General features: G+C 38.3%; 1 protein-coding gene across 1 annotated transcript in view; it reads right to left on the reverse strand.

The window, feature by feature from the left end:
* The window catches only part of Cntnap5 (contactin associated protein family member 5), a 951234-nt gene that overhangs the window by 486169 nt on the left and 446214 nt on the right, over positions 1–18851 (reverse strand). The window contains exon 5 of the mRNA XM_051147230.1: positions 10741–10944. Within this exon, the coding sequence (XP_051003187.1) occupies positions 10741–10944 (204 nt within the window). The remainder of the gene's footprint in view (positions 1–10740; positions 10945–18851) is intronic.

Genomic DNA, 18851 nt, shown 5'->3' on the forward strand with positions numbered 1-18851 from the left:
TGACCCAGAATCTCAATAGGAGCCTGGAGCACTGAAACCTTCCTTAGAATAGTTCTCTCTAGGAGCATCTCTAAGTGGAGCAATGAACAGCCAAAACTATCCCAAGTCTCCAAAAGCCCTGCCTCCAGTTTTGGCCTCATTTATATATCTCATCCCCGAGTCTGTTCATGGATTTTTTTTTCAGCTGGTAACAATCAAGCTCCCACATGAAGTGGTTTGTCTTCTAGTGGATTAACATCACCTGTTCTCTCACAGGACCTTTTTCCATCCCACACTTGGGATCATAACAAAAACAAGTTTACCCCTCCTTCAGAGGGACAGTGTAAGTGCAAACATGCAACGGTGAGCACTTGTAGCCCAGAGAAAAATTGTGGGAAGTGGTTCTTTTCTTCTACCTCTTGGGTCATAGGGTTTGAATTCAAGTTGTAAACCTTGACAACAAGCACCTTTACCCACTGAGCAATCTCACCTTCCAATAAATTTACTTTTGAATTGACTCCAAAAGAGGATGATATGAATGGATCCCATCCACTCCTTCCTTAGTTATTTTGCACTAAAATTCATATACCTTACATTAAATTTAGTGAAAAGTAGGTTGATAAAATAAATTCAGGAAACAACATTCTGCTACTGGAAGAGTAATAGCTTAGAACAAAGAACACATAATGAAACTTCCCCTAGAAATCTAGATGGTTGTTCTGGAAAGCATAGAAAATATAATTCTCAGCACACTACAAAAGTTTTTGTCTCAGGACACCTGTTTCCAGTTTTATCTCAATTGTATTTGATGTTCAATTACCTCCTTTTAAGAGATTTTCAATTTATTAGGACAAGATTGAAGTCTTTGTGAACAGCTGAGAAGGATACAAATGACATAATGACAAGGAAGAAGCTGGATTTGGGGACAGAAATACAAGAAATGTATTTATAATTAAATGGAACTTTTTCTATTTAATTTGAAGATAACATATGTACTTTTTAAGCCTTATTTCTTGCAATGCACATGGGAAAGTGTGTTTACAGTTTTAAAAGATTTATTACTTTTAGTTTTTAAGTATATTTTATATACTCACATGTATGTGTGTGCATCATGTGCATGATTGATGCCTATGGAAGTTAGAAGAGGATACTGAGTTCCTGGGAACTGGAATCATGGACCTAAGTTTATGAGCTGCCATGTGAGTCCTGGGAATGGAACACACTGTGTCTGCAAGGGCAAAGGTGTGTTTAAGTGTTGAGCCATCTCTCCCGCAGCCCTTTAAATATTTATGTTTCATTAGTGGTTGATTTTATGTGAGTGTGTGTGTCTATATCTCTGAGTATATATGAGCACTTGAGTCCAGGTGCCCATGGAAGTCACAACAGCACTTGCAATATTCTGGAGTCAGAGTTATAGGCAATATGAGCCCGACTATGTGCATACTGAGACTTGGATGCCCATCCTCTGCACTCTTAACCACTGAGTCATCCCTCCAGATGTAAATGTTTACACTTACAGCTTCATGCTTATTTTCACTCTGACAATTTCACTCTGACATTTTCACAATGACAATAAGCTTACCTTTACCCTGGGAAGGGTAGAATGGGCTGACTGACTAAAGAGTCCCAGGAATCTGCATATTTCTGCCTCTGCAGTCCTGAGGTTACAAGTTTGTGCAAGTGAATCAAGTCAGTCTTTGTGGATTTTGGATGTCATACTCAGACCCTCATTCTCAAACAGCAAGCGCTTTACCAAAGACTCATCTTTCCAGTCTTATCAAGATTCTTACATAGATAACATTCCTCATACTCTTTTGGTACTTTAAATTTTTATTTTATTTTATTTTTTGCCTTTGTGTATGTGTGTGTCCTCATGAAGGCAAGAAGAGGTCAAGGATTATAGACATCTGTGAGAGGCCTGACAGATCCTAGAAACCAAAGTCCAGTCCTCTGCAAGAGCAAGAAACACTGGGCTAGCTCTCTAAACTCCTCTATTGATTGTTGCAATCATTCCTGAACACAAACCAGGATTTAAAAATAGGTTGGTTTCATAGAAGGTGTGATTTACAAAATGATCAGAGAATCAGTTACCATTCAGCATCCACCTGACCCCAAAGCTAAAAGTCTCTCCATTCTTCATGCTGGCCAAAGGAGATTCCCATACACTCCCGTCTCTGTGTTCTTAATACCTACATTCAACCCTGCCAGTCTTTTGCTTGTGAGCAGTGTTTCATAGTAGGAGTGGAGGAACTCCAACTTTAAAAACATCTGAAATACAACAGGATCAATTTGAGAGCAATGGTGAAGGAAAAAAGGCAGAAAGCCTTACACAGAATGCCCATGCAAATTACAGTTGAATATATCAGGCAGGATCAGGAATCCATGACTCTGTAGCATTTCTTTTATAGGTAAGACTCACAGTGCTCTCCTAAGGACAAAAGTGGGAACATTAAACACAAAAAAAAAGTGATTCCAGCTGGCTTGATCCCACCCTCACACCAACTGTGCTCTTAAAAAGTCAGAAAAATTACTGGATATCATGAAAGTAATGAAATACTTTAGAAATCCAGTGTGCATTGCTCCATTCTTGCTTATTACTTGTGTCCAACTTCTGTGTCTTGTTACCAATATAAAGGTGTTTTCATAATGAGTTTGTGTAACACGGTTTAAGTGGTGCATAGTTGGTACATTTTAATTAATGTTACAAAACTTGAAGGTAGGTAGAAATGTGTTAATACTAAGGAATGACAATAGACCAATAGTGTTCAGCTCATCGCTAAATGACTGGCAAGTGATGAGTTATATTCACTGCCAATTGTGCAGGATCTCAAATCATCTAGGAGTCAAACTTCTGGACATGTTCATAAGAGAGTTTACAGAGAGGGTTGAGGTGGAAGACCACCTTAAATGTGGGCAGAAAATGGGGACCAGGAGTGAATATGGAGGAGAAAGTGAGCTGAGCATGGACTTTCATCTCTCTGTGCTTCTTGACTATAGATGCAATATAACCACTTATAAACTTCTTTATTGATACATCTAACCCACAAAGATGGACTGTAGCATTAAATTGTGAGGTGAAATAATTCCTTCCTTCTTTGCATGCTTTGGTTGGGCATTTTGGCATAGCAACGGGTAATGAGTACATAGGTCACCTTATGCTTATTCAACAAGTTACAGAATTGACAAAGAACATTTCATACCCATTCACATTGTTTAAACATCTGTCCTCCTACTTCACTATCAGTTACCAAGAATATAAGGTCACCTTGAACAATCACCCTCAGATCTTAACACATGAATGTCGGCCACCTGATATTTAGTACTATACTGTTTTATGTGGACACATAGCATCTTAGTGATTAATATCAGGACACTAGGTAAGATTCAAAGAGCCTTCAGATGCATGTTCTTCATATGTGCAATCTTGAGATCATACATAAGTGACAGGCATCATGGAATGAGGTTAGAAATAATATACAGGGAGACTACAGATGTAGTCCAATTGTTAGAGTGCTTACCTAACATCCATGTTGTCTTAGGTGCCATCCCTAGCACTACATGAACTGGGCATGTGATACCTGTAATCTCTGCACTCAGATGGTGACAGGAGGACCTGAAGTTCCAGGAAATTCTCACCTACATAGCAAGTTTAAAGCCAGCCTGGGATACATGACATTCTGTTCTTCAATAAAACAAAACAGAAAGCAAATACTCTATAGGACTGTAATGTGACATAAATGAGATTAGATATGCATATATATTTAAGTGCCTGAGTGTAGACTTGCAAAACAGATAATAGGAAAGAAATGCAGAAGATTTGATAACTATTTTATAAACACATGCTATTTACTTAATTGTGTGAAATCCAAAAGAGCTATAAAACATGTGGTCACTTTCTTCAGAATTGAAGAAACTCACTATTGCCATGATAAGTTGCCATTACATCCATAGCTTTTGCCTCTGAAGCCTGCACCTGGCCCCCAAAGGAGAGCTAGCTCTGCTAGTATTCTATGCCAAGATTCTCACCGTTCCAAGCATATATGAGCTGAGATCAGCCAACATTCTACTTCAGTGTTAAAGCATGTTACTGCTGTAAGGATGAGAAACTTCCATGCTCTGTGGATATCTTATTCAGTATTTTACAATAGCTCACCAGTCACATAGTGCCTCTGCCCTTTGATTCTCCATCTGCTGTTTGGTTCTTAACTTTGTTATTCTGCAGAGGCAAGACTGCCATAGGCAATTGATGCAAGGAACCCTGTAAATGTTGGGAGGGGAGATACTCTACCCCCATGGAATAACAAGTAAATCTCATGCTCAGTTAGTACTTAAAACAAAACAAAAACCAGGCTACCCTTGGAATCTACAACAAGGACAACTACCAAGTGAAATTTAACCACAAAACCAATTTGGACACTGCACAGACAATTAGATAACATAAACTGCCACTAGAACAACAGTTCATTACATATGTCTTCAGTTTACTGTTCTTCCTTATATTTATTTTTTATCTGTATGAGTGTGTGAGTGTGCATGTGTACCTGTGTTCCTGTGTGTGTGTTTGTTGGTGTGTGTCTTGTGTGTGTGTGTGTCCATGCACACACAGAAGGTCAATCTCCATTGAAGTTTAGTTCTTCAATTATACTCCATCTTGTTCCTGGTTTTTTCTTTCTTTCTTTCTTTGTTTAAAGAAGGGATCCCCAATGGCATAGAACTCACCAAATAGGCTAGGCAGGTTGGCCAGCAAGACTTAGGGATCCTTGTGTCCCTGCCTCCCCCGTACTAGGATCACAAGCATGTACAACATCTGGCTTTAGAGGGGCAGAGTTTCTGGGTATTGAATTCAATTTCCTATGCTTGTATGACAACAAAGTTAGCAACAGCATCCTCTGCAACGCACAATTTATATTCATCTCATATGTTAGGTGTCAATTTCATAAATTAAATTTGGAAATCTGTAGGTTGTTCCTGCTTCATTTTTCTTATATTTACCAAAGAGGCCAAAAGAATATTTGGAACTCTCAGTAAAAAAAGACCAGAATAAAGACCCATATTGTTTTTTTTTTCTGGCAGGGAGGCTACACAATAGAGAGTCCTATGTTCTCCTCCTGATGCGTAAAGTACAGCTTGCTCTAGAATCCTCTATATCTTGAGCTTGTACTCTGTGTTGGGGTTTCAGGCATTTTTAGGTCCCTACATGTTGTAGGACATGGCTGGAATAACCTACCCTCTATCCTAATTCCCTAGCCCAGGGGCAGTGTCTATGCTTTCCTAGAGGTCCTACACTACATACTGTAGACATTTGCTTCCCTTTCCTTGCTCTCTGCTCTGTGCTCTCTTCTCTCTGTCTGTATCTCTTCTTCTCTTCCCCACATTTTCTCTCTCCTCTCTCTGCACCTGTCTCTCTTCTCCTCCACAATCTCTCTGTGATAAACCTGCATTTATATAATGTAACTTCATCATGCAATCAGCTCATTCCTTTTAAATCACTTTGCATTGGACTACACTTCTCCTTCTTCCCTGCTTGATAGTAAATACTAATAATGATGTGTTTCCTCCTTTATACTAGTAAATATTAAAGGGGAAACAAGAAGGGAGGTCTCAGACAAAGCGGGCTCTTTGTGTCCCAGAAAGATGGCTCAGCAGGTTAAAAATATATGCTATTGATCCTGAAGACATTAGTTGGGTCCTAGGGTACCCAGTGGAAAAAATGTGAGGTCCAGCTGCTGAAAGTTGTTCTTAGATCTTTAAAACTGTGCCATGGCACACAACACGCACATACAAACGAATCAATGAATATCATTAATTTTAAAATAAAATGAGCTTTGTTTTAGCTCTAATGTACACCTTTGCTTTTCATTTTTTCCTAGAGAAAAGCTCATTTTATTTTGGATCAAGTTTCTTTTTTAAATTTTTTTATTAACTTATTCAGATTACATCTCAATTGTTATCCCATCACTTGAATCCTCCATTCCTCCCTCCCTTCCACTTTCACCTTATACCCCTCCCTTAGGTTTATTATGGAGGGTGACCCCTCCCCCACTATATGGTCATAGGCTATCAAATCTCATATTGATAGCCTGTTTTTTCTTTTTCTGAGTGCCATCATGCCTCCCCACCAAGGGGAAGTGGTCAAATATGGGGTACAAGTGTTCATGTCAGAGCCAGTCCCTGCTCTCTATATAACTGTGGAGAATTTCCTGTCCATTTGCTAGATCAGAGTAGGGGCATGATGTTTACTGCTTGTATTATCCTTTGTTAGTGCAGCAGTTTGAGCAGATCCCTCTGGGCCCAGATCCACCCATCACAATCTTCTTCTTATAGGTTTCTAGGACACTCTGAATCCTTCTATTTTCCCATTCTCCTATATTTATCTGACCTAGAGACCCAGTAGGATGTCCTCACATCTATCTCAATATCCTGGTAAGTGAAGACTTTCATGGGACATGCCTTTTGGGCTAGTGTCCAAATAGAAGTGAGTATATACCATATGAGTCTTTCTGCTTCTGGGTTAACTCACTCAATATGATCATTTCTACTCAGTGCCCCTAGGAACTCAGCACCTGCCTTCTGGAGCCTGCATTGCCCTTCCTTTCTTCCATGAGAAGGAATAAGGGACCACCACTCTTCTGTACTGGAGTAAGATGTTGGGTAGATTTGAATTCTATACCAATATATCTAAAGTTAAACTTATTTTGCATTGATATACACAATTCTATACCAGTGAAGTAAAAATAACACTGTAACAATTAAGGCATTAAGTTGATGTGTAGATTCATTAATCCACTTTTTGTATTTCTACTTTAATATGTGAGTATTTTACTCAAAATAACTCAATTATAATACAAGGTTTACTTCCAGTACTTCTAAAGTGCTATTGCAGGTTTCTTAGGACAAGCAAGTTATGAAAGTTAATTATTAGCTGATCAACTCATGGTCATATCAATTATTAGTCTAATTTGATTACAAGAATATACATCCTAATTCTAACAGATAGGTATTATTCTATAGAAAGATAAGGTAAAACAGTTTGACAAAGTCTTCAAAAACCTTAGAGACACACAGAATAGGCATTTAGAGATGGTTTCAGTATCTTAAAGATACACTTAAAATGAGACAGGTTAACTCCTGGCGACACTCAGCCTACTTCAAAGAAGATGATGAGCATCAAAGAACCACCCTATGGAGACAGCTTCAGCTGCGGCAAACAAGCTACTGGGTAAAATGTCCTCATTTATGCCACAGACAGAATTCTGCCTAAAGATGGGCAAGCTTGGATGCTGGCAGAGTCAACATCCAAACTCTATGATGACAGGTTAAGAAAGTCCTCATGTATTGTCCTTGGCTGGTGCCTTAGTTTGAGTGGGACCCCTGGGCCCAAATCTGCCTATCATATTGTTCTACCTGTAGGTTTCTAGGACCCTCTGTATCCTTTTATTTTGCTATTCTCCCATGCGTCTCTCATTTAGAGTCCCAATAGGATGCCCTCCCCTCTGTCCCAGTTTCCTGGTAAGTGAAGGCTTTCGTGGGACATGTCCCTTGGGCTAGTATGCAGATATAAGTGAGTATATACCATTTGATTCTTTCTGCTTCTGGGTTAACTCACTCATTATGATCATTTCTAGCTCAATCCATTTATCCACAAATTTCGGGAATTCCTTGTTTTTAATAGCTGAGTAGTATTCCATAGTGTATATGTACCACAGTTTCTTTATCCACTCTTCTACTGAGGGACACTTAGGCTGTTTCCATGTTCTGGCTATTATGAATAAGGCTGCTATGAACATGGTTAAGGCACCAGCCAAGGACAATACAGGAGGTAAACTTTAAACCCCTTCCCAGATCTAGCCAATGGTCAGAATATTCTCCACAGTTGAGTGGAGAGTGTGATATGACTTTCTCACATACTCTGGTGCCTCACATTTGACCATGTCCCCTGGAGGGGTAGACCTGGTGGCACTCAGAGGAAGGACAGCTGGTAGCCAAGAAGAGACTTGATACCCTATGAGCATATACAAGGGGAGGTAATCCCCCTCAGGAACAGTCATAGGGGAGGGGAATAATGGGAAAATGGGAGGGGGAGGAATGGAAGGATACAAGGGATGGGATAAACATTGAGATGTAACAAGAATAAATTAATAAAAAAAAAAAAAAAAGAATTAAGAAGATTGGCCAGGCGGCACTCAGAGGAAGGATAGCGAGTTACCAAGAAGACACTCAATACTCTCAGAGCATATATAGGGGGAGGAGGTCTCCCTCAATCACAGACACAGGGGAGGGGACAAGGGGGAAAGTGGGAGGGAGGGAGGGAGGAATAGGAGGAAACAAGGAAGGGCTAACAATTGAGATGTAATATGAATAAATTAATAAAAAAAGAATTAAGAAGATCTTTGTACTCCAAAAAAAAAAAAAAAAGAAAGAAAGAAAGTCCTCAATAGTTCCTGCCTCACAAATATGTTTGTCAGATATATTGGGTCAGAAGGCTGATGATAATGCTCCAATGTTATAGAGAGTTATGGATGACTGTTCAGGCAGAAAACTGTCTCTGTCATCTTCTCATTTGTGAAGTTGCTAACATGTACTCATGTATACTCAGGTAATTAAGTTTTATTACTTCTCAAGTCTCTAATGGGGTTGAAGGCCAGATAGTTTAGTTTCACAATTAAACTTAGTTGTTTAGGGGTTAAGATGTTTTTAGATTTAATAAATGTTTTAAATTGATAATGATGTGATATGATAGATATTGATTTACATTCAGTTTAGATTCATAACGATAGTAAAGATGTTTTCTACAAGGATGCCAAATACAAATATCCAAAACATTATGAATGTAAGATTTGTATAGTTCCTGAATGCTTTGTGGATCTTCTTGTTGTAGATAGTTTATTGTATATATGTGTAATAATGTAAGTGTTTATGTAAAATTATGCAATAAAAAAGAAAAAATATGTTGGGTATAGTGAATGCAGACCTACTGGCAATGAAGCAAGCCTCTAAAGTAGTTCACCCAGAGAAAGAAGTAACATCCTACCACAGAGGCAAGAAGGTACTCTTTATTAATCCAGTAAAGTGTTCAGGTCCCAGATTCACTCATACAAGGCCAGGCCATATTATCAAAAGAAAGGCCAGAAATTTGGTTTTTCCATTCACACATATTAATTCCCACTAAGAACACAACAATTAGGTGTTTTCTCCTGACACTTAGTTGAGTTTTTTTTTTTTTTATGTGCCTCGTCAGATCAGTTATGAGAATCTCACTATAATAAGTACATGTTTAAATTTTTTTTTAATTTTTTATTAATATATTCTTGTTATATCTCAATGGTTATCCCATCCCTTGTATCCTTCCATTCTTCTCTCCCTCCCATTTTCCCCTTATTTCCCTCCCCTATGACTGTTCCTGAGGGGGATTTCCTCCCCCTGTATATGCTCATAGGGTATCAAGTCTCTTCTTGGTAACCTGCTATCCTTCCTCTGAGTGCCACCAGTATTGGGACCGTAGATGAGAGAAGCATGGGAGAATAGCAAAGTAGAAGGATCCAGAGGGTCCTAGAAACCTACAAGTAGAACATTATGATAGGCAGATTTCATCCCAGGGGTCCCACTCAAACTAAGGCACCAGCCAAGGACAATACAGGCGGTAAACTTTAAACCCCAACCCAGATCTAGCCAATGGACAGAACATTCTCCACAGTTGAGTGGAGAGTGGGATATGACTTTCACATGTACTCTGGTGCCTCACATGTTTTAAATTTTTTAAGAGTTTGAGGTCTGAAAAAACTCATTGTCAATATGTATATTAAGAGATACTTCAAAGTTATGTTGTACCTTCTCATAAAAAGAAATATTGTCTTTATCACAGAATGATAGCTCTGTCAAAAGAATTGAAAATACATGCTGATCTACCCCCAAGAATGATGAAATATTTGAACAAAACTGCTATTGTACACCCATGAATACAAAGGAAACAGATCACTTAATACTCCAGTAACTTTTTTTGATGTGCAGGAAGATCCTCCAATGTATGTTATAATGACCTTGTAAAAAAAATTGATGGATATATACACTTGTAGACCTGTACTTGGATTCATAACACTCACATCCTAAATAATGATAATAGTAAAATAAAATAAAAATAATAAATGCATGCCTGTGAGTACTTGTAACCTTAGCACCCAATAACAAAAATAGATGAATCTTAAGAGCCCAGTGACCACTCAGCCTAGCCCCAAATTTAAGCTCTGGGTCAGTAATAGACTCTGTCTCAAGGCAGTAGTACACAGAGAGAACAACATACCTAGTATCTTGTTCAGTTCTCCATAGGTGTGTGCATATGTATGCATACCTTTATATTCATGTTTGTACAACACACACACACACACACACACACACACACACACACAAACACACACACATCACCACTACCACCACCACCACCAACAACAACAACCATGACCACCACACAGAACAGATATCCAATGCATGACAAAGCATCACAAGTATGAGGATTTGATTTCAATCCTTAGGACTCAGGCAAAAGCCAGCTGCAGTGACTCATAATTGCAATCCCAGCAGATAGGTGTAGGGTGGATAGGGAAAGAAGATCCTTGGGGTTTGTTTGTCAATCAGCCTGGACAAATCAGCAAACTACAAGTTTAGTAAGAGACTATCACAAAAAGGGGTGGAGATCCAGGAAAACACCCATGCTTCCCCTCTGGCCTCAACAGTCATAGACACACATACACATGGGTCTGACTTTACCCAGGTTCAGGTATAGGGCTAGCCTGCCATTCTGTAGCTCCAGGGTGATGTGGTCTCCACGTTGACCTTCTCCATGGAACAAAACCCCATCGCCTTGCATGCTCTTGAACCTCAGGGAGATCACATCTTTGAGAGTGCTCATTGTCTTCTGGTTGAACCTGTACAAAAGTGAGCTCCGGCCATCAAAGTCAGCAACGTCCGATTCTGAGACGACAGAGAAGAGAAAAAAAAAGAAATCATTATCTTTCCTCATGGCAACTATTCTTTTTTTCTCATCTTTGATGCTTCTCAGGTCACAGGAATGTTCAGGAAGTCTGGAAGATCTCTCTTATAAGGAGTCACATAGAATAGAACCAACCTATGTAGAATCCAAGCAACCATTCAATTGTAGGCACCCCTACACACCATACTGAGGTACAAATTCCCATAAGTGATCATCAAACAAAACAGGAGAAGAACAGCAGCAGGTCCTGCAAGGGAGTTGTCACAAAGCTCCCTCCAGTAAGGTGTATTAAGTAAGACAGTCTCAAGGCTGCAATTGTGCCCCCAGATGGGAGGAATAGCATTATATAAAAATAGCACAAGAGATGGAAACCAAGATATGGTAGAGCCTGGGAGAGAAGGAGAAGCCCGGTTTAAAGCTTGGGCAGGAGTTTCATTAACAATAAAAATAACAGGGATATAGGGAGAATGTTAAAAATATATAGCTGCAATGCAAGGGATATCAAGAGAAACCAGAGGAGCCTCTTCAGAAATCAGTATTTAGAGCTCCTGTGAAGAAATTTCTCTGATAAGTTTGGACCTATCCTCAGAACAAATAAAATTTCTGACATTTTATAACCTTTCAGTGGTGGCAGACAGACTGATTCATAAAGAGAACTCTTCTGCAGTGAGAGTGGTAGGGAGCCGTGGCAGGGTTCAGCCTATGAGATCTGGCATAAAGGTGCAGGCCCATGTTCTAACAGTGATATTGCAGCCTGTGCTTAAGGAGATGGGATGGCAGTGCCATGGGCACCTGCATCAGGCTTTTCTGGGACCAGTGCCTGGTTTATAGTAACCTCTCAAGACTTACTCTTCTTGTTAATTTCATTCTGACATTTGGAACCATTTGATCTCTTCATTGTAAGCCAAGCCTAGAGTTGAAAGAGAGATGCCCTTTACTATGGCAACTCTGGATTTTTGGTTCAGTCATTTCTATATCCCCATTGTGAGAAGTCTGATGATTCTTTTGGGTCTAGTTTGAAAGAAGAGAGAGTGTGTGGAGATGGTAATATGACCAGAGGGATAAAGTGGTATATGTGCCTTGTTCTGGCATGGTAATGTAGCATTTTAGAGTTTTCTGCAAAATATTCAGTCAGTGTTTTTATGCTTTGGCATTGATTCTTATCTGAGACAGTCCTTTCCTTGAGAAATAAAAGTTAGACAAATGTATGTGGTAACATGAAATCTCTCAATATATACATACATAATTTCATGTCAACTCAGAGTAAGTATATCTACTTTCCAAAACATATTCAATTTTGTTGAGAAATATGGTCTGTTTTCTCTGGACAAGATATTGATCCTTTATGCTGTTAGAGTAGAGATCAGTTCAGCCTCATATCCATGGCAAAGAACTGAACTATGCAATATATAGTTATCTAGGTCTGTGATAATGTGAATGGAGCTACTAACACTGCCTAGTAACAGAGGGTGGGGGCGGGGAGGATCACAAAACCCTCTTCTTGAAGTCAAGCCATTTTACTTTTCTTCTTTTCCAGCTAGGAGTTTCCTTGTAAGGTTCAAGTACATAAAGAGTGGAAAGTTAGGGAAGGGGGAATCTGTGCAGTGTTCATGAGGTTATCATCCACAATAGGATGGAACTTTGTGGTGAAGCAGCTGTTGTACTATTACCCTATGCCCCTTTAATTCCTTACCAATGCACTGTAAGGGGGCATAATAAATGTACATCTTTGCCAAACTAGGCTTTGGTAGTATCCTTACTTTGTTGAATTGAGCTTTGGTAGTAGCCTTATTTGTTCTGTCTTCTATCGACTATCTGGGGTGAATAGACATTTGTTATAATTTCTTCCTTCACACTATGGACATATATAGAATAGAGGAGCCTTATTTAATGCAACTGGACATACATAGAATAGAGGAGCCTTATTTAATGCAACTTCAATTAATTGTATCTTTTCCCCAGTACCTCTTTGTTCCTACTCCAGCCTCTAATTCCCAGATCTTTGCTCTCAATTTTCATAAAAATCAGTTTAGCCAAATTGTATTCATGTTATCACATAGTATTAGACATTGTATTTCTGCCTCATTCCATTTATCATACTGTCCCCCACGTCTGTTAGGATGAAAGACAGATAGTGAAAGTCAGGAAGTCATGATCTAAACAAATTTATGAATTATATGAGTAAGCACACACTGAAAAGTATCTGTCAAAGTATCCAGTGAATAATTTATATGAATGGTGAGTGTGTATGTGTGTGTGTGTGTGTGTGTGTGTGTGAGAGAGAGAGAGAGAGAGAGAGAGAGAGAGAGAGAGAGAGAGAGAGAGACAGAGACAGAGACAGAGACAGAGACAGAGACAGAGACAGAGAGACAGAGAGAGACAGAGAGAGAAACAGACAGAGAGAGAGAGACAGAGAGAGACAGAGGCAGAGAGACAGAGACAGACAGAGACAGACAGAGAGAGAAACAGAGAGAGACAGAGAGAGAGTATATATATATTCATGTGCATCTGCAGTTATACATGTGCACTTGCATATGCATATGGAGGTTAGAGGTTAACACTGAGTATCTTCCTCATATTCCATGTCATTTTTATTGGTCTTGTTATTATTTTTGAGACAGAAGCTCGTATAGCCCAAGTTGTTCTTAAATTCACAGCATTTCCAATGGTGACTTTGAACTTCTACCTCTCCGGTCTCTAGTTCCTGAGTAGTAAGAATGTAACATGTGCCTAGTTTTATGCCATAGTGCTGGGAACAAATGAAGGCCTTGTTATTGGTACACTAACATTCTCTCTCCCAACTGACCTTTCTCTCTGACTCTCATTGTTCACTGAATGTAGTTCTCTGCAATTAGGCACACTGGATAGCCAGAGAGCTCCAAGAGGGTTCCTGCTTCTTCCTCAAGGATGAGATTACAGAAGTATGCCACTGGGACAAGTTTTGTTCATGTCTGCTGAATGCATGTTAACGTTCTTACATGGCAAGCACTTTAGCACTGAGCAATATCCATAGCCCCTTGGAAGAATTATTGTATGTTACTGGCATATTCTTTCACTATGTTTTAATACAAAAAAAATTGTACTGTAAAATGTTATTACTTCTGTAACACTCAAAAAATGGAAGACTACTTAGTTACAACTTGGAAAAGATTAATAATGTACTAACTTTGCAGGGTGAAACAGAGGTGAAGGGCACTGTGGACAGGACAGGATTATACTTATTTGATATACAGAAACCACAAAAACACAAGTTTTTAGTTTATTTACTAAGCAAATAAAATTCTCAGATTGAGAATTCATAATGGCAACTTAATTGTTTTTTCTCTTCAAGGATATAGAATTATCTTTAATAAACAAAATTTTGAATGGATAAAAACCTGATTTTCTGTAATTACCTTGAAAGTAAAATTCCATAATTTATTCTTTGCATACACATTAACAAAAATGTCCATAATGAGTGTGGACTATAAAAGGAAACCAGCCACATCTAGAGAGATTTTCACAATTTCCTGTGATCTTCTGAACCTTTGCAGTCAATGTTAACACTATATCTATGTACACTGTGCTCACTTGACTTCAAGTTGAACCTGTGAAATTCTTGGCACTGCTGGTTATCATGGGTAATGAGCATCACATCTAGAAAGAATATCTCCCATGTTCTATAGCCTCACAGCTGGGTCATCTTTGCAACTTTATCTCCTAATATTTAAATTCATACATGAGATATGTACATTAGAAATCCATAAAGCACATCCTTTGTTAAACACCCCTTAAGGGCTGGGAATATAACTCAGTGAGTAAAATATTTTATGTGCATCAATGAGGACTGGATGGAGTTCAGATTCCCAGCATTCTTATAAAACAACCAGAAGTGCCTAAAATCCCAGAACTATGTAAAAAGAGACAGGAAGATCCTGGTGGTTTATTGGCCAACAAATTTAACTGAAAAGGCTACCAGGTTCAATGGAATACTTATTCTCAAAAGTAAGGTCTACATGGGCATGTGGGCTTAGTGGTTAAGAATGATTGGTGCTCTCTCAGTTCCCAGCACTCACATCAGTGGTTCACAACAGAGTATAACTCCTGAATCTGGTTAGACAATGCCTTCTGGGCTGTGACGTCACCTACACTCACATACTCCCACCTACAATAATAAAGTGGATGGAAGCCGAGAATGACACCTGATATCTCCCACAATATATATGTACACTCATGTGAGCATGTACACACACACATACACACACACATACACACACACATACACACACACACATACACACACAAATAGTGTTTAAAGAGTCCAGACATGCTGGAAGAGAAGACATGGAGGGTGGCACTTTTTATCATATTCTATTGTATCCATATTATACACATATGAAATCGCCAGAGAATGAATAAACAAAGACATACGTAAATAAATGGTAATTCATTAACTAATTTTGCTAACACAGGTTAATTGATGAAACAGTATAATAAATGCCACCCTACAATATACACACTATTTACTTTAAGTCTATATGAAATATATTACCAATTGTGACTGGATTAACTGGAAGTGTCTTGAGATCATGGCCTCCCCTTCATTACTTCCAGTCAGAGCTGTGAAGATCGACACTATATCTAATTCCTAACATACCTGGATAGTCTAGAGGATTGATGGATGAGAAGAGATGTCAAGGACATGTAATAGCTGAAGGAAACAATCCACATATATCCACCACAACTAAAGAAATCTGAGGAAAATGCACAAATATTTTATTATGGTTCTAGAATTTATTAGATAGCCAACTGAGACAGAATACTTGACATTCAGAAGTTCTATTTATTTCTGTTGATGATTTGGTGATGCCTACAGAAGTATAGTCTAAAAAGCACTATAAGAATTACAGAATTATAAACACACATTCAATATCATGTCATGTCTTTATTAATCTAAGGAAGGTTTCCAGTGGAAAATATTGTATGTGAGAGATGAACATGATATAATGACTGGTATGAACACATTATTGGAGAATTTGGAGTGGGGAAGTATTCATAACTATTCACAAGAATATGTACGAGTGTTCCACTATAGATAGGTATCTGTATCCATCTGCTTCTCAACCTCCAGGGTTCAGGTGTCATAGAGTAGAGGAAATGGGAAGAGAGAGAGAGAGAGAGAGAGAGAGAGAGAGAGAGAGAGAGAGAGAGAGAGGAGCTAAACAATGTATAAACTTAACTCAGAAGATTATTATGTCTTAAAAATATAAGAAGTGAGATAATATATTTTACCTTGGAAAAAGTCTCACTGAGATTGAAGAAGTAAACAACTCATAGCTCTCAGGAAATTCCTAAAACTGATATGATTTTTAAAGCACTTTTCCAAGGATGGCTGCTTGAAAGAGTTGATTTTCTAATATATCCAGTTGCCTGCATGTTGTGCAGGTAGTGCGAGAGATATAGCTTTGGTGGTTTGTTACCTATTCTGGGATGGGTTTTGAGTGATGCAAAACAAAATGATGATGACTCATGTTACATCTTTAATTAATTCTTCATCCATGATCCATAAGTAATCCCAGTAAACTCATGAGCTTTTTAAATTGAGCTTTGGTACATTCTATTTTTTGAACTATTGTCAATGTCCTGTCAGGGAAGAATATATATTAGTGCTTCCCTCAAAAAAGTCATACAACAAATAGTGATCCAAGGCAGTAATACCTGTGAATCAAAGTGATAGGATTATTTGATGATCTTCCATGTTAACTGCCCCACCTTTAGGTGATAGATGTTCATTCCCAATGAAAAGGCCACTTTTCTCTAAAACAGAGGTTCTATACCTATGGATCATGACCTCTTTGGGCTCAAACAATGCTTTTATATGGGTCACACATCAGATTTCCAGCATATAAGAAATTTACATTTTATTTTGTGACTGTAGCAAAATTAAAGTTATGAAGTAGCAATGAAAGTAATGTTATGGTTGGGGTCACCACAACATTAGAAACTGTATTAAAGAGTTATAGCATTAAGTAGATGGAGAACTACTGCTCATGTTTTCCATGTTTTTCAATATAACTGGTGGGGCCTGCAGTATGCTTTATACTTTCTAACTCTCACAGCAGTGAAATGTTCTCTTCTTTGAGCACACTCTCGAACTGGTATGATAATGCAAGCTTTTCTCCTAACACCACTTATCAACAGAAGTATTTTTACCATCTAAGAGAACTTGGTTAAACACGCTGGACAATTGCAATATTAATTAAGTTGCACATGAATTCCTATAGCCATTTCACAGATGGAGAAGCAGAAGTTCAGGAGAAGTTTTCAAGAAGGATTAAGTGCACCCACTGAATAATTAATCCCTTCTCCAGACACCAGGAACATGCTTAGCATCTCCAATGTCACTTGGATATGCAGATTTTAAATGGTAATAATGGCTCATAATTTTTACTATTGCTTTTAAACTAACAGAAATACAACATATATTAGATTTTCATCATTGAATGTCATTATATCTCTGTTCGTATGGCCTTATTTGGACTTTAACTTGAAGATAGGACCAAGTTGTAATTGAAATCTTTACTTGTATAAATATTTTGGAAGATTCTCTTTAAAACTTTAAAGTAATGAAAGAAAATATAGTATATGATAAGATGCATCCAGGTTAGAGATGAGGTCTTAATTGTATTTTATGGTTTGTAATATCTCTCTCTCTCTCTCTCTCTCTCTCTCTCTCTCTCTCTCTCTCTCTCTCTCTCTCTCTTTCTCTCTCTTTCTCTCTGCCTGTCTCTCACTCTCTGCTATTGTGTACATGTGGAGATTAGAAAACAACTTTCAGGAGTTAGTTCTCTCCTTTATTCTTTTATTTGAGGCAGTCTCATTATTTTTACCTCCAAGGTGTGTACTTAAAATAAATCAGATGTATTCCCCACATTTGAGTGTTACATGGGTTCAAACTCATATCATCTTATTTACATAGTAAATACTTCAATCCACTGAGCTATCTCCCCAGTACCATGAGTACTGCTTCTTAAGGACACCAAAATAATGGACAGAACTAAATATGTCCTCCACATTCTCTCACACTTTGGTGATGGCTCATGGAGATTTACCTGTGCACTGATTTAAACAAACTATCCTTGCTTAGGTAATAGCACATATTATGCCATTTAAAGCACTTGACAGTCATGTTTGATCTATATTTACTTCCTTTTAAAAACAAGGATGTCAAAACTCAGAATATCATACACAAGATAATGAATTGTTTGACATTGAAGGTAAGTTTTGACTTATTAAATAATTGTGTGTTTCAAGGATTCTGTGAGATGTGAAGAGCTTTGTGTATTGGACGAAAACACATACTACAAAAAGTCAAAATGAGCAAAAGAGTAAGTGGATATTAGCTGTTAAGTAAATGATAACCAAGCCAATGTTCACAGACCCAGAGAAGCTAAGTAAAGAGGAAGGCTGTATCGGAGAGGAAAGATAGATCTCCTAGGAAAGGGGGAAATACATTAGATTTTGTAAGTGAACTGGGGGTAGGTGACAACAGGAAAGGTGATAATCAGGATAGATGGAGGGAGAGCTTGTGGGGAGAGGCAACTGGAACTGGGAAATACTGGGAAGAGGTGGAAACCTAGTGCAGTGAAAGCTTCCTGGTTACAACAGAGAGGAGAGCTTGGGAGAGCTGGGAGGAGTAGAGGGGGAAAACTGTGCTCTGTTTGTGTTAAAAAAAAGAATCTATTTTCAATATAATATGAAAGGAAAAGAAGAGTGGCCAAATCAAAGGAAAGAGAACAGCAACTAAGATGATTCAGCAAGTAAAATGCTTGCTATGCAAGCCTAACAGTGGAGTTCAATCTCTGAAACTCACAGAAAAGAAGAAGAGACATACTAAACAAAATTTCCT

The sequence above is a fragment of the Acomys russatus genome, chromosome 6 (assembly GCF_903995435.1).
Source record: "Acomys russatus chromosome 6, mAcoRus1.1, whole genome shotgun sequence".
Lineage (NCBI taxonomy): Eukaryota > Metazoa > Chordata > Mammalia > Rodentia > Muridae > Acomys > Acomys russatus.